The sequence below is a fragment of the Podarcis vaucheri genome (assembly GCF_965113315.1).
Source record: "Podarcis vaucheri genome assembly, chromosome: 5".
NCBI lineage: Eukaryota > Metazoa > Chordata > Lepidosauria > Squamata > Lacertidae > Podarcis > Podarcis vaucheri.
The window spans coordinates 42,537,820-42,554,452 of NC_138763.1; the positions used below are offsets into that span (position 1 = coordinate 42,537,820).

General features: G+C 45.9%; 1 protein-coding gene across 1 annotated transcript in view; it reads right to left on the bottom strand.

Annotated features, from left to right (window-relative positions):
- Window positions 1-16,041, bottom strand: part of HS6ST1 (heparan sulfate 6-O-sulfotransferase 1) — a 190,108-nt gene extending 174,067 nt beyond the window's left edge. Inside the window, exon 1 of the mRNA XM_082225324.1 lies at window positions 14,942-16,041. Coding sequence (XP_082081450.1) covers window positions 14,942-15,465 — 524 coding nt within the window. The 5' untranslated portion in view covers window positions 15,466-16,041. The remainder of the gene's footprint in view (window positions 1-14,941) is intronic.
- Between the last annotated feature and the right edge of the window lie 592 nt (window positions 16,042-16,633).

Here is a 16,633-nt window from a genome sequence, read left to right on the forward strand (position 1 = left end):
AAGTCAGGGAAACTTTGAAATGGAGGTTGAAAGATTAATGCTGGGAGTGTTAAAAGTTGCTAACCATCTGCAAGGCACTTCTCAACTCACATTGCCTCTCAGATCAAATAAGCAGATTCCCATCTACAAAACTCATCTGGAAAATTGATGGCTGTGGGGTTCAGCAAATCCCTAGGGAGGGAGAATAAATCCAAGGGATGAGCAGGAAAAGTCTAAACCATGTCTCACAAGCAGCTCTGGCATTCTGTGATTTGCTGAACTCTATGGGTTGTACCCAACTAAGCAACACTCAGAGTAAGCCCATGGATTTTAAGTCCATTATTTCAGTGGGTCAACTTTGAGTGTGACTTGGTTGAAAGGAACGATTACCAATTTCTTCAATGTACTTACAGAAAGCAGCAAAATCAAGTCAGTTAGCAACACATTTCCAAAGAGAATCATGGGGGCGAGGAAAGGACTCACCGGGGGCCCCCTCTCTTCCACAATCCCCACCCAACCTGTGCTCAGTTAGGAACAAGAGAACTGTCAATTTCAACAGCACAAAGAGTTTCATAGAGTCAAAGTGTGCCACTGTGCACATATGAGGAAATTGCAGATGACAGCTGGATAAGACTCTTTCACAAGATTCTGTCAATTCTCTGTCTTCCCAGCAGAGTGGGAGGTACTAGGACAACCCAGAGTTCTGTTGAATGTCTGCCTCTATGGTACTCAACATCTGGCTTGAAGCCAGTCTTGCTCCAGCCCTCCTCTCCCATTCCTGAAATCTAGAGATTAAGGGGGAAACTAAGCAGCTTCTTAACAGTTCCTCCGCATGTTTACTTGGCAGTAGATCCCACTGTTTCTTGTGGGACTTATTCCCAGGGAAGTTTGCATAGGATTAAAGTCTCACAATGCAATCATGCAACCCTATGCACATGACCGGGGCTTCTAAATTAGTGTTTATAGGATTATAGCCTCAGTAAATTAGGTAGGGGGCATAAGAGTATATATATTTGGCTGAAGCTATTGGTTGTACTTTTAAAGTATTTGTATCATTTTGGGGCCAATGCATTATATCTGATTTGATGCTTTTTTTTGTATTCCAATTTTTGTTAACGAAGTATAGTTGGTCCCCTTGAGGACTAAGTTAACAGACAACTAATAAATGTAAACAATAATTAAGAATAAATATTGTGCTCCATTAGAATCAGAGACGTGGAGGATACAAAGACCACCTAGTCCCACCACGATACAGAAGAACCTCTTATTTTATTGAAATACCTCTATTGTAGGGATTTATTAGATCCCACCTTTTGTCCCATGAACACAATGTCTTTCCCACCCCTCCTTTCCTCCCACAACCCCCTGGAAAGCTACTCCTAGAAAATGGGCAACCTTTGTAATTAATTGGCATGTGGAAGGCTATAGCTGGAGGGGGAGTTGTCAACTTAAGGTCCAAGCCATAACATTTTATGAATGTTGTATTATATTTACCAGTTGTGTTGTGGCTTTTCATGATTACTGGATTCTTTCCAGTAAGCTATTGTTAGCAGCTCTGCGATTCCTCTTGGGAGGTAGAAAACAATACAAACACTGAAATTACATCAAATGATTTGTGCTGCATGAGCCAGAGAGAGCCTTGATAGGTCAGATACAGATCAGTGCTGCCTACCTCTTGTTTAGTTTATTGGGTTTGAAACTGGTCCATCATGCAGTGATATGGACTGCGAGATTGCTCACAGTCTTTGGCAGAGACAGAAAGCGCACATCCTCATATTGCTTAGCCTCCTTTCTCCCATGCTGCTGCATGCATTGTGCTGCTTTTATCTAATTTCAGGTGCCGGCTCTCGTGAGGCCCAGCGCGTGTTGCAGATCTGCCAAATATCCATCATCTGTGTATCACCACAAAAGCAAAACCAAGTCAGATTGGTAATGTAATACTTGCACGCAAGAACTTACCTGACTTGCTTATTATGGTCCTTCACCTTTAGAACGAGGAAACCCACTCTCATTGGCTACAAAATCCATACTCGCCGAACAGTCAATGTCAGAGTGCAAATAATGTGCAAGCAACTCCATGAGTCGGCCATTTAGTTGGAAAGAGAGCTTTTCGCAGGCTACCCCCCAAAATTCCAGAAGTTTCTGGAAGTGGGCACGCTAGCTTTTGGCAAGGGGCACGGAACATGTTTTCTTTGAGACAGTTATTCATTTCAGCAGACAGCTACAGCATTAGACAGGATAAAAGCCATTTATTCTTTCTTCTTGCACAGCAACACAACTTGTATATGCCACTTTACTTTGGCAAAGCCTCTTTAAAGGAAGCTTTAAAAGTCCAGCGAGTGGAGGGGGAAAGCAGAAAATTAATCCTGTCTTTTCTGATTTCAAGTGTGTTAACAGGAGGAACTGTTGACTGATTATGATTGTACTTTAATGCTTCTACTCCTAGTCTGTCCAGTGTCTCCATTAGGAAAAGCAGAAGACAGTTAAGAATGGACGAGTCAGCAATCTACTGCAATTTGTCTCAGCAATGCAACATTGATCTCCCTCCCACCCTCTTACCCCAATACTGTCAATGCTGTCATTGATATCCTAACAGTAATCATTGCTGAAAGGAAAAATGGACCATAGACAAGAGCCACCCCCTCAACCATACTTTATTTACAAGGTTTGGTTGGCGCAGGAAAGTTGTTGATGGTAGATGGCTGAGATCAAAAGCACTTAGAGATGAAAATAAAATACAAGATGCATGCAAATCTCACTCAGGGGTTCCATCTGCGTGGGACCATTTCCCATTGAAGATGATATTCATTGAAGCAGACACTAAAGAACAGCCACAAAAACTCATTCTATAGCAATATCTTAAGACTGGGGTCACCAATCTTTTTGGATCAGGGGACACATTTGCAAATGGCACCAAACACACACACACATACAGAATTCAAGTTGACAGCACAACCTATTGTACTGGCTACAACAGAATGCTTTTTTCAGGCCTAATTTCAGCTGTGGGGGCAGAGACCCTGTGGAAAATCCCTTGGTGGGCACATAGGCACCATGTTGGCAACCTCTACTTTAAGACAATCAAGTCTCATTTGCATTGATAATTGATTTCAGGCTGCAGAGTGAGATTCCACCGTGGCATTTATGATCCTGGGAAGCAGGGAGAATTCAAAACTTTCTAGTGCTGAGTAAAACACCAAAAATTACGGTATATAGCTCTTGAGAAGGTTCTCAAAGTGTTTGACTCCATTCTATCTCTCAGAACGGCCAGTACCTAAATGGGAGATCATTTCTGGAGCTTCATTTATGCGTGTCTGACCAGAGCAGGAGGAAATGGGGACACGCCATGCATTTATCTGAAGAGCATTTTAGTGACCATGCTGAAGCTCACATTACTTCCATCATCAGTTAACATACGTACATGGGCTGTTTGCTAATGCAAGCACTTTTTCTAAAAAGTGAATATCAATATCTCTTGGTGTTTGCACTGTTAAAAGCTTGCAGAAAAAGAAAGAGAGGTTTTTAAACTCTCAGAATGCACTAAAGAAAATGCTGGTGATGTAATCCATGGCAAAGCATCACCAAGAATCACTGGTTCATAAGGTAGAGAAGAGTTATGCAACATGCTGTGGTGTTAGCATAAAAATCACTAATTGCAAATCACCGTTTTCTTCTTAAAGATGACAGGCAATTGCAAAGAATTGCTTTTTAAAAAGAGTTTCTCAGCTGTTAAGATGAACTTAGCATTAACTCAAGGTAAAACAGAGCTGAGCTGGGTAAATTTAGGCGTATTTTAGATACCTGTGTAAAGTCAACAATTCTGGCAGAAATGAAGTGGCTGTGATTAAAAGGAATGTAAGACAAAGAAACTGCCAAATGAAGTGGGGGCAGGGAACCACCACAGGCAGGGCCTTTTCAGTAGTGGCATCCCAATTCCTATATTCACAGGAACATAGTAATCTGCCTTATACTGAGTTAGAGCATTGATCTATCTGGCTCAGAATTGTTTACACTGACTGGCAAGCAGCTCTTCAGAATTCCTGGCACGAGTCTTTCCCAGCTATAGCTGCAGATGCCAGGGACTGAACCGGGTACCTTCTACATGCAAAGCTGATGATCTACCACCAAGTTATAGCCCTAGAGAGGTTTATCTAAGACAGTCTTCTCAGTGCCAGGTGCAGACCTTTTTATTTAATCTTTAAAGCTTTATTTTTAATTTTGGGTTTGTGGTGCTTTCTGTTTCTCTGGCTGGATTTATGTTGCACCTGAGTTTAAGTTTTATTTTGTATTTAAACTGTTTCTGTACTTATTTCCTGCAAGCTGCCCAAGGAACTTTCTGTTATTGGGTGGAAGAAGAATACCATGAATAAAGAATAAAATAAAGTGATCTTATGTGTGGCTAGACATTAAGTCTCCCATCCATTCTTACCTGCCGGCTCTGGATTTTGAGAACACCCTGCAGGGTTCGTCTTCAAAAGTTGCTTGTCTCCTCCACCCACCTTCCGAAGCCTCACTGCATTATTGCTTCTGATCATAATTCCCTTAAGGGTACCGGCAAGCACTTTGTAATGCTCCATGGTCCCAGAGGAAACAGTTACCGAGCAGAAGCTCTAAAGAATATGCTCTGAGATACTTGGTTGTGAAAAGCAAAGCACCTTTCAATTAAGAACAAGACGAGAAGAGCCCCACAACCATTTCTAGGGAAAAGGAACATCTCATGTAGTTAAGCCTTATAAAAAAAACCTCTACGGAAAAGGGATTTGAACATTGCTTTGATTATGATCTAAGGGAGCAGGTTTCCAAAAGACAAACGTGACACACATTTTTCAAGTAGGCCCCCAAGAGGCAGTAAGAATACATTTGTATAGCGCTTTCAAGCATTTCAAAGTGTTTCACCTGCATCATCTAGCTGTTATCCTTACAGAGACCATGCAATTAAAGTCTGCATTATTATTATTCACCAGATGAGGGGACTGAGGCTGAGACACAACATCTTTCCTAAGGCCGCTTGGTAAGTTCATGGCAGTTCTGAGATCTAGACTGGTGAATTCTCGATTCATAACACAGGGCAGATTCACACCATACATATGGAGCACACGTCTTCTCCCAGGAAATCCAGTTTGTTGAGGATGCTGGGAATTGTAGCTCTGTGAGAGGGAAATTACAGATCCCAAGATAATGTGAGGAGTCACTTGCTTTGAAATGTATGCTGTGAATCTGCCCTCAGTCTCTAAGACACTACTGTACACCAGTTAATAGAAGAAATTCTGATTCCTGCAACAGAAAGATAAAAAAACAACTTATTACAGTTGCTGATTTGATTTTTGGGTGTGAAAGGATATTTTATTATTTTGTAACTGATTATTTGCTGATTAACATTTTAGTGTAAGCACACATAATTTTAAAATTGAAAATACATGATAATAAAATGATATCTCTGATGTGTATTTTCTTATATTTTTCCAGTCGTAGTTTCTTTGAAGTTTCTTCAGTCGGAGAGAGCAACAAATGAATTGAATTAAATAACTTGAATTACAATGCTGTTTGCTTTACAAATGATTTTCCTATAGGAAATTGGATGTTATTGCTAATGGAGGGAGCATTAAAACAAGACAAAAGTCATAGCAACAATGTCTACTCTGCTTACAAACATGAATAGCTATAGTGTAAGCAAGTTAAGGCCGGTTTCACAAGTGATGGGGAAAATCAGGGACAGTGCAGTCCTATACATGTTTACTCAGAAGTAAAGTATCCGGACAAGAAATTAAAAGCAGGCAAGCAAAGAAGTCCACAAAGAAGAGAACTGCTGTGCTCAAGTGTCTTCTGAAGCAGCAGAAACCCAGAAAATCATCCCACCTCCTATAAGTTAAAACCCATAGAAATTTATACCAAGTAGTTTACAGATATCACACACACACACACATTTCTTACATTTTAAAAAAATCACCACACCTTTTCCTGCAGCAGATCAAGGCAGCATGCAATAACTTCCCTAATGATGGGGAATGAGCTGAGCTAGGAGACAGGTCCAGGCTCCATGGCTGAACAAAAATTCAAGCCCAGGCCTCTATAGGGATGGTGAGGCTTGATCTGGCCACCCACCTGACATCACAATGAGATCACATGACCGTCTTTGCCCACAGGGATCTTGCAGGGTCCCTTTCAAAGTGCTATCTTGTGGGGCGCTTTGCAGAGGGCGCCTGCAAACTCCCTTTTGCCCGTGCCAGGGTTTTACCAGCTGAACACCTGACGTCATATATGGCATCAGGTATAGGAGAGGTGGGCATGGCTTGGTTGAAATGGGCTCACAGTTCAAGGGGGGGGGGTGTATAGCAGGCTCATGGGCTAGAATTTCCCACCCCTGCTATTCACTATGTGCTACACAACATTAAACATTAAAGCTCTCCTGGGAAGGGAGCGCCGTAAAAAGCACTTTTGATGGCAGCACTCCAAATGGTGAGCATAATGTTTGGAAAGTGGCCTGCCGTACGAACACCAAGCTCCAAAGAAGTATTGGGATCAGCTCTGCGTATTCGTGAAATTGTTGGTGCCAGTATGGACTCTCCGTTCAAAAAGCAACATTCACACAGAGAGCGGTTTTCAAGCCCTTCTTCTGAGGAGTCTTTGTCTCTCTGGAGGAGGCTGAGCCTTTGAATCAGCCCTAGTCTTGACCATTCCTCCATAGGAAAACAACTCTAATCATGTAAGCTCCTGATATACCGTAATTCCATCCTTGCAAAGGATTTTAACTTTTGTTTATAGGAAGTGCCCTTAAGAGCTCTTAGAGAACATTGGAGAGATAACTCTTAACAGTGCAAGCAAACAGTGCATATTTACGCAGAATTCAGCCCCCTTGTTTTCAGTGGGGCTTACTGGGAGGTCCATGTATGCAGATGGCAGCCTAAGTTGGTGTATATATTAGGAGTTTACATACTGTGCTATTCTAAAAGCTTTCTCAGGAACCCACCTAAATACTTCATTTAATGAAGAACTGGCAAGCAATCTATGCAGTCACTGCCTAAGAGCAAAGTACAGGTAGTGACCCATTTACGTGGGCGTTACGTTCCGGCTTGCCAGGACATCCCAAAAATTGTTGGGGTTATTTTTTTTAACAAAAATGCCAAAAAAGTAATTTTTTTATTTACTTGCCTAAGATCCGGACGTATGGCAGCCCTAATATAATTGCAACACACATTCACAAAGCTTGCAAACACACCGTTCCGCCCCAGCCCCACTGCTTTTTATGATGTTATCAGGTCACTTCAGGGTTAGGTGCGAAGTGCGCAGTTGTGTTCACGCACATATTGGATGCACCTAGAACAATTGCTGCCTGTAGGGGTGATAATCCCAAAGGGCTGTCCAGGTCACCTGTACCTCAATCTTAAGTAAAGTAAGGGACCCCTGAGCATTAGGTCCAGTCGTGGCCAACTCTGGGGTTGCAGTGCTCATCTTGCTTTATTGGCAAAGGGAGCCGGCGTACAGCTTCCGGGTCATGTGGCCAGCATGACTAAGCCACTTCTGGCGAACCAGAGCAGCGCACGGAAACACCGTTTACCTTCCCGCCGGAGCGGTACCTATTTATCTACTTGCACTTTGATGTGCTTTCGAACTGCTAGGTTGGCAGGAGCAGGGACCCAGCAATGGGAGCTCACCCCATCATGGGGATTCGAACCGCCAACCTTCTGATTGGCAAGCCCTAGGCTCTGTGGTTTAACCCACAGCGCCATCAAGATAGGGTTGGCTAAAATGAGCTCCTTGCCTCAGGCGGCAGGTTGGAAGGGGCTTGTCAGTCGTGGTGGCCGTGGTATTTCGCCGGCTGGTGAAACGGCAGCAGGCAATTCTGTGGGTGGATAGAGGCAGCAGCAGATGGGTTGAAGGGGCACTGGGAAAGATCTGTCTTTGCAGAATCTCTGGAGGACTATTGCCAGGCATTAAACCATACTGAGCTAGATGGGACAATGGTGTTCCTCAGCATACAGCAGAAATGATATGGTACAATGTGGTATGATATACTTAAATTAAACTTATTAGTTGCTTGTTACCTAAAAGGTATCCAAGCGACTTACATTTAAAAGCATAAATGTAAGAACATTATACCCTAGGAAAAATCATTTGTATAACATACCAACCCCCCAACTCCCCACCCCATAACAGCCATAGTAAGCTTTAGCAGTGCACTGAATCAGCTTGGTCCATCAAAGACCTGGGGGAAATGTGAAGTCTTTACCTGGTGCCAAAAATAAGCCAGTGAAGGTGCCAGGTGGAGCTGAATGGGGAGAGCATTCCAGAGAATAGAGAATACATGTTTGTAGGACTAGCTGGATATTATATCAAGGGATGTGAGTAGTGCGGTGGTCTAGACTCTAAACCACTGAGCCTCTTGGATTTGCCAATCGGAAGGTCGGCGGTTTGAATCTGCACGACAGGGTGAGCTCCCGTTGCTCTGTCCCAGCTTCTGCCAACCTAGTAGTTCACAAGCACACCAGAGCAAGTAGATAAATAGGTACCGCTGTGGTGGGAAGTAAACAGCATTTCTGTGAGCTCTGGCACTTGTCATGGTCCTCCGTGTGCCAGTAGTGGTTTAGTCATGCTGGCCACATGACCCATAAAGCTGTCTGTGGACAAACGCCGGCTCCCTCGGCCTGAAGCGAGATGAGCGCAGCACCCCATAGTCGCCTTTGACTGAACTGTCCAGGGGTCCTTTACCTTTACCTTTTACCTATATCAAGGCCATGGACCACCTCCAAATGCCCTCCGGGTGACCTCTAGCACCAAAGAATCTGAACAAGTCAGGGAGATATTTCTCTGCTCTGCCATTGTGAAGCATAGGACGGGCCTTTTACACCCAAATTCAGATGTATTTACGCGAAACATTTCAAGTCAGTCTGCCTCTTGGCATGATGCCACTGGCATTTCCAAATGGGCACACAATGGATATGCCGAATCTACAGCGAGGGAGGAAGAAATGGTACCAAGCTGTTAAAGTCCACAACACAACACGCAAACAAAAGCCACCACATTATTAGGGCCCTGTTGTTTCTTTTAAAGCTTAAAAAGCTAAAAATAGCTTGCCAGAGATGTTAGAGAAGTCATCTCATTGATCTATTAAATGAAATTTAAGCCAAAACAGAGAGAGAAAAAGAAGGGAAAAGGCACAGAGAGATCTATTTTCCCCCCAGATCCTTGAGAGCAGGTTCTCTGAATTTAAGAAACAATCAAACAGGCCACTTGATAGCAGAGGGGGTTTTTATCATTATTATTTTAGATTGTGGTCACAGGAGGGGTGTTCCTAACAGTTTTGCAAGCAGTGACAAAGTCAAATGAAAAGCTCAGCAGGTAAGAGTTCAGTGACACGCTCACATGAATGTGCACACAAAACAGAGATTAAGTAAGCCTCCAAATGAAGCTCATATTTAAAAAAAGAAGTCAATTCGGGGAAGAAGAAGGAGGCAGAGAAATAGAGGGTGTGGGAGGAAAGATATAGAAAGAAATATGAAAAAGAAAGAGATAGTGCCGTGTGCAGTAGCAACTGCAGAAGGCCTTCCACACCAACATGATGCTTGTATTAAAGAGGTTAAAGAGGCTGCAAGCTTCAAAACCAAAATATACACCAGGTTGCTGTTTGTCTCCATCTCCTACTATGCCATGAGTAACTTGTTTGGGAGGCGGAATTTTCAGAGTAGGAAAGGGTTGACACACTCTTATCATTATTATTCTTATTATTCGGGAAAGCCCCCCCCCCCCCTTTGTACAGGGCTTCCACTGTCTGGGCTTGTAAGGTGGCTCCTGTCCAAAGAATCCTGAAAACCTCACAGAGCAACAATTCCCAGCAGCCTTAACAAACCATAGTTCCCAGGAGTCTTTGGGGGAAGTCATGTGCTTTAAGCCTGTGGTGCATACACCGCCTATGTCATGAAAGGGCTTCTTCCACAGCGTGATGGGTTTATGCACACGTGAATAATTTTTGCTCTGTTGTTCCTCAGGAAAAGGGATCACAAGCCAAATGAACATCAAATAATCCCTCCCCCCCAAAAAAAAACCATGATGAGAACTGGAAAACAATGAAGAGGTGTGGGCTCTTAACCAAAATCTGTAAGATATTGTAACAACTTTATAACTGTCTAACAGCAATCTTTCCACAATTCATCAGACCTCCCTGCAAAACACAACAATGCATTTGAACGCACAGAACTAGATTTAGCATGATGTCGTCAGAGAGACATGAGGAAATGAAGGAAGCAATTTAAGTATCCTTTGAAGAAAGAAAGAAAGAAAGAAAGAAAGAAAGAAAGAAAGAAAGAAAGAAAGAAAGAAAAGGCCCTGGTGTCACTGGTGGAGCAGGAAAGCAACAAGAGCCATTGCATTCCGTACATGTACTGTACCAGGCTACAGATTGTAGTGGAAGAATGCACTTAGCAGTGCTGAAATGGCACAGCTTACAAGGTTAACAATCTTTTAGCTGATGATTTGTATGTATTTATGAGCACTGCTGAACGACCTTCAAGAATGCCTGTAAGAGACACTGGCAGGGTGCATTAGAGAAACTCAGGCACCTTTTCTTGTTTTTTCTTAAAAAGCTCTAAACAAACAAACAGCTTTCCTACACTTACAGCTCTGATGCAACAACTGGAAAGAGAACATCAGCAAGTAGAAAATTACAGAATGGAAGAGACTATATCAGTTCAAATTGGTAATCCTAACAGGTGCATTTGAGAAAAAAGTTGTTTAGGCTGCAATCCTATACCCCTGTTAAGATGGGAGTAAAAGCTTCTGAACTAAATGAGACTTACTTCTGAGTAGACATGTACAGGCCTGTGCTATTAAGCAACTGGCAGCCTGATCCTATGCATATTTTCAAAAAGCTGAGCATCACTGCATGGAGCTTCCTTCCTGATATACATACTTGGAATCGCAGACAAAATTCGTCCAAGTGAAATGGATCTGAAATAACGGCTCTTCTGTCGGCTGCTGCTTTCAAATAAAAAATGTTGGAGCCCCATTTCGACAGGGTGAGCTCTGTGAATCTCAGGACCTTGCACATACTCAAGCCAAGAAAGCGAGTCCAACAAAAGGTATCACCCAACGCATTTCGCTGCTCTCAGCAGGCTCTGTAACGTGCGCCAGACGTGAAAAGCAGAGGCTGTTCCATTACCCTAGATACATTATTCAGAGGGGGGAAATGAAGTGATACAGTCACCACTGTAGTGGAAATAATGCAAGAATGAATCCCTTTTCTATCCCAACAAAGGAAATGCGCTCCACCAGTGGTTTTACATAAACAGCTCTTGTTTATGAAGCCAGATTTCATTACAAGCGGCGAGAAATGTTATCTTTCTGTGGACATGCTGAAATGGACTGCAGCACAATAGGCCTGTGTGATAGGACAATATTACAAAGTCAAGCCAGCAGCTCTTGTTTATCGTTATCAAAAACATTCCCCTGTACACAGTTAATGAATGGCCAGAACATTGGATATTAATAGAGAAAGGTTATGAGCAGCTGATTGCTAAACCTCCTCATCACCAGAAGCCCTTCATGGCTGAACATCAAGACCTTCCTCAACCTTAGCAGGGCACCATCAGGGAGACAAAAAAGAAGCAAACTAAGCCAGAGGCCAAAACCAAACATCAGAATTTGTATGCTGCAGAATAACATTTTCTCTTTTACACAACCTCAGTTTGAGGCTATTGTCCTATCCATGCTCATCACTGAACTCACTGAGATCAGCTTGTTATTTTTTAAAAAAAGGATAGCTGCTAACCGCTACTAGAATCAGATACCAGGGAAAAAGAAATCCCAAACCTAGAGTCATTACAAATCCAAAAAATATTTACAATACAAAGTTCATCACAAACACAGCCTTAAGAAAAGCACTTCTGGGTTCTCTGGGACTCACTTCCCAAAAGAACAGACCACTCAGCCAATACAAGTAAATTTAGTGGTCACTGCTACCCCAGCAATCACATAGCAAAGCCCTTACTCTCACTATCCCAGCTTGTCATTGTTCCAACAAAATATAAACCCATTTTAGCATTAGCATGTAAGTTTTAATTCGAGGAAAGGAGAATTCACCCATAAATCTGTATACTGGTCTTTATGCAAGGTTAATGATTTGCTAGCTAAGAGTCAAAGGTCAGATTTTTCTTTTTTCTTTTCTTTAAACACAAAAGCCACAAGAACATAAACATTCTACCATTTTTACTTTGCAAGGTATTTTCCGACATCACAGGTCTTGACCAAATGTCAACATAGTAAACATGGAAGGGCATTGTTTGTAACTGTTTACACATGTCTGTCTTCCCAGAAAAGAAACCTAAATGGGTTTGGCCCTTCTGGGAGAAGTTCCCTGTTTTGATACTCCTGCGTCAGCCTGCATAAGGCAGGGCGAGAGCGATTAATGATGAAATCCACCAAGATGAGTTAAAAAGCTAGGAAGAACAACAGAATCAATAGACATAATTGATAACTGCATGCAGCACTGCATGACGAACAAGTCTAACCGAAATGGAGCAAAAAGAGAAGAGAAAGAAATGAGCATAGCAGCAGTGAAGAAAAGGGGGGGGGGAATACAAGGTTCTGCCTTCCAAGGCTGCCTACTCACTGCAAGGATTATAAAGGATATTAACAATATACATGCACAGCACATGGCATCAACAAATGTGAACATAAAATCCTGCGGAGCTATGGGAGCTAAACTTTGGAACAAAAGGCTCTAAAGGGTAGTAACAATCAATCATTTACATTCACTAGGTAGGTAGGACAACAGAGGGAACAATAGCTCTTTGAATGAGACTCCAACATATTAAAATTACAGAGGAAGGAATTAGAAGCATCTCTAAATGATTTAAAGAAACACAGCCGATTCTGAGGATCAGGAAAGGCCAAGAGATATTAACGGAGAAATAAGAGGAGCAGGGGACATTTATTTATTTATTTAAGTTAGGATATGAAAAGTGGAAAGCAGGGCAGCGGAATGGGACTCATGCCTAGTGACAACTTTCCTTGCTTCCCAAAGGCTGGTGTTCAGCTGTCCTGTTTTTTTGTTTCCCTCCCCCCAAAAACCCCACTAATCCAGGAGAAAGGAAGAGAAACCACAGGAGGAAGCGTTTCGGTGGTTGCCGTGTGGAAGTACTGGGTTCAAGTACACATGGGCAAGAAAAGGGGTAGGCAGCCAGATGAGGAAGGGATGATGCTTTGCAACAAGGCGAATTTGTGCCATCTAAACAGGAGGATCAGGGCTCACCGGCTAATCAAGCGGGTGTGTCCACAGGTTTGGCGGAAAGGAAGGATGAACAGCAGGGCAGTCTAAGCCTGAAAAATAAAGTTCTTAGGGACGCAGCCCAGGACAAGGGCACACAAGCAGGAATGCGGAGCACTCTTTGAACAATGCACTCTGTGCAGCATATATAGATGGGAGACTACAGGAGAGAAAAATGCTACTAGTAAGGGTAGGATATGTAGGGCTACAGGACAACACTTAGGATAGTATGAGAAAGGGGCAACAAGCAGAAACGCTGTTCAGATACTTGACATGTGAAGTACAATGGCCAGGAGATCAATGGCTCTTGTGGTGTGCCTCCTATAGGTGGGCTAAGCAGTGAGAAAGGTCAAGGCTGTGAGGTGCAGACTGCAGAGCAGGGGAAGGGGTCGGCGCTGAGCAGGGTGCAAGGTCCGGAGTAATACTATGTGCTGTAGCATTGGGGTGATGTGGGCTTCCCAGAATTAGGTGCGGAGGCATCTGCCCAACATGTGCTGGGAGAGATGCAGGGATTCATTTGCGAACTGGAAAATCCCGGGGCTCAAATTTGCTTGAGGAGTACACAATCTGTTTCAAACATTCTGCTCCCTTTTCTCAAATGGGGAGTGAATGGCTGTTAAGGGGAACGATGGGACATTTTGTTTATTAATTGTTTCTTTAACCTGCACATCGCCATTGCAATTCACGGTACTCTGCTCATACTCAGAGGCTCTTTCTCTCAAGCCAGCCTGCAAATGTAGATGTAAGTGGGAGGGAGATTCCAATATCGTAACTCCAATATTTAAAATGATCAAGTCCAGTTAAGGTCTGTGGAGGAAGGCATGCCCTGAGAGTACAGAGCAGGGAAGGAAAGGAGTAGCAAGTGGTTTTGGTATAAGGGGAGATGGTTATTATGAGGTAGAGGGATGGTTCAGCATGAGCACAATATGAAGGCAGGCAGGCAGGCTGCTGCAGACAGGGCTGACACTTCTCTGCCCCGGCTTCTATTGCAGATTTAACAGCTTTACTATGGGCAGAAATTCCACAGGTACAGTACTTTCCCTCCTCCTCCCCCAACATCAGCTGCTAAATTCTGTATATTGTGCAACTATTAAAGGTGCACAAGTGTGGGTGGGGGACAGAGTGGTGACCCTATTGATGAAGGGGATCTGCTCTGAGGACAATTCCACAGGACTAAGCTGGCATGTTGAGGACAGGGGCCGGGTGAATAGAGTCTGTTAGGCTGCATGTGCCCAACTTGCAACTCTCTTGTTATTTTCCGCCTCATCACCAAACCTACCCCAGAAGCAGGCTGAGCAGCAAGTGCAATAAATGCAAGTTCCCAAGTCTGAAGGAACAGCCAAGCCACGTGCGATCTGTGCGTGCCCCCTTACCACCACAGCATGCTTGAGTACAACCAAAAATGCCATATAAGCAGGCTATGGGAATGACACACACTCTGGAACCCCGGTCCAGGAGATCCAACCAGGCCCTCTTTCTCAAGAGGAAGTGCAGAAAGTGTAGCCCAGTGGTTAGCAGGTCAGAGAGAGAGAGAACACCCACTTGCGAAATCAGGAGTGAAGTTGGGGCCCTAGCCTACCTCGAGGGTTGCTGCTAGGATAAAGGAGTGGGGAACAGAACCGGCAATGAAAGGAAACAAGGAGGTTTAAGCTCCCGGCGCCGGGAGAGCCAGGCTTCCCTCCTGCCCGTCCTGCTGCTGCTCACCTGGGCGTTTTGGCGGCGGCGGCGGCGCTCTCCCGCTTGTCCAGCACTCCCGGCACGCAGTTGGTGAGCTCGGTCCAGTCGGCGTGCAGCCCGCAGCTCCAGCCGGTGGAGAAGCGCGAGAAGAGCCAGGTCTCCCTGCGGTTGGGCCGGTAGCAGGTGCACTTCTTCTGGCCGGGCCGGCAGTCGCAGGGCACCTCGAGGCGCACGTTCTGCACCAGGTGGCGGCCGAAGGTGGTGCCGCCCGTCTTCTGGATGTGCAGGAACACGATCACGTCGTCGCCCTTCATGTCGAAGGCGAGCTGGCGCTCCAGCTCGCGCACGGGGAAGTAGTACTTCTTCACGTAGTGCGGGTCCGGCGTGGGGAAGAGGTCCAGCTCGTCCTGGTAGGAGCGGAGGCTCGGCGAGCCCAGGCTCAGCCCCGGCCCCACATACTGGTACAGGATGAGCATGAAGCACACGGAGCCCGCCACGATCAGCAGGAACTTGCTGTTCCGCTCAACCATGGTCCTTCCAGCGCGCTTCATATGTCACCATCTCCCGGCCAGGGGGAGGCGGCGGGAGAGCTGCTGCTGCTGCTGCGGGAGCTGCTGCTGCTGGCGGAGGCGCCCCCGGCGACGTCGGCTCCCCTTTCACCCGCTCCGCGGCTCCGAAGAAGCCCCGCGAAACCACCCCGACGAAAAAGCGCCGTGCGCCCCGGAGAGCGCGCGGAGGGCGAGGGATTCCCACCCCTTTCCTCCCTCCCTCCCTCCCTCCCCGCCCGGCCCCCCTTCAGTCAGATCCGCAGCTAGGGGGGGCTTCCTCCTGCCAAGCGGCGATCAGCCACCGGGGACGGGGGGGGGGCGGCGAGAGAGAGAGAGAGCGCGGCTCCCAGGGTCGACCGCCCTCCCCCGGTTCCGCCTCCCTCGCAGCCCCGTCCCGCCTCTGCCTTCGGGACTTTGCCTCTGCCGCTCCTGGCCCCGGCTCCGATCCGGCCGAGGCGCCGGGCGCGCAGCCCCTTCGGGGTCTCGCGGAGGCAGGGCTGGCGGAGGCGGCTGCACGCTAGTTCAAGTCCTTCCTGCCTCGCTTCCTAGGGCAAAGCCCCGCCGCCGCGCTCCGAGCCCAGCATGCACAGCGCCGCCTCCTCGCGCTCCGCTCGCCGCTCCAGGCGCGCGCTGGCGGAGGGAGGCAGAGCAGCAGCCGCGGCAGCACCACACAGGCACGCCGCAAAGGCAGCGTTTCTGGAGGCTCCCGAGTTGCCAGGGCCCGCCCGCAGGATAATTTCGATATTTTCCTCCTGGTTCTTTCTAGGCTCTTTCACTTCCTCGTTCTCCTTCCGCCAATGGGGAAGCGCACTGAGCGGGGCGGCTCGAGCCTGGGGGGGGGGCGCTGGCGTTCGGAGGTGGCTCTCTCAAGGGAGCTTTCCTGACCTCCCTCCACCCCCCCCCTAAGAAAGAGAAAGGGGCATTAAGTTTTCAGGTCAAAAGCTTGAGTCTCTTCACCCCAACCCCTGTACGAACAGAGCCTACAGGCTCCTGCTTTAGGGGCTTCTTGGCTTTGCCTCACCTCCTCCTCCTCTTGAACAATTGAAAGGAATCGGCAGAAATTCAACAGGTGCGGTTTCCCGCTCGCATCAAGGTGCAGCGCCGGGCAAAGAGTGGCCTCTTCATTTCTGCTTGTTGTGAAAAGGCGCAAGAGCCCCAGCGGAAAGAATAA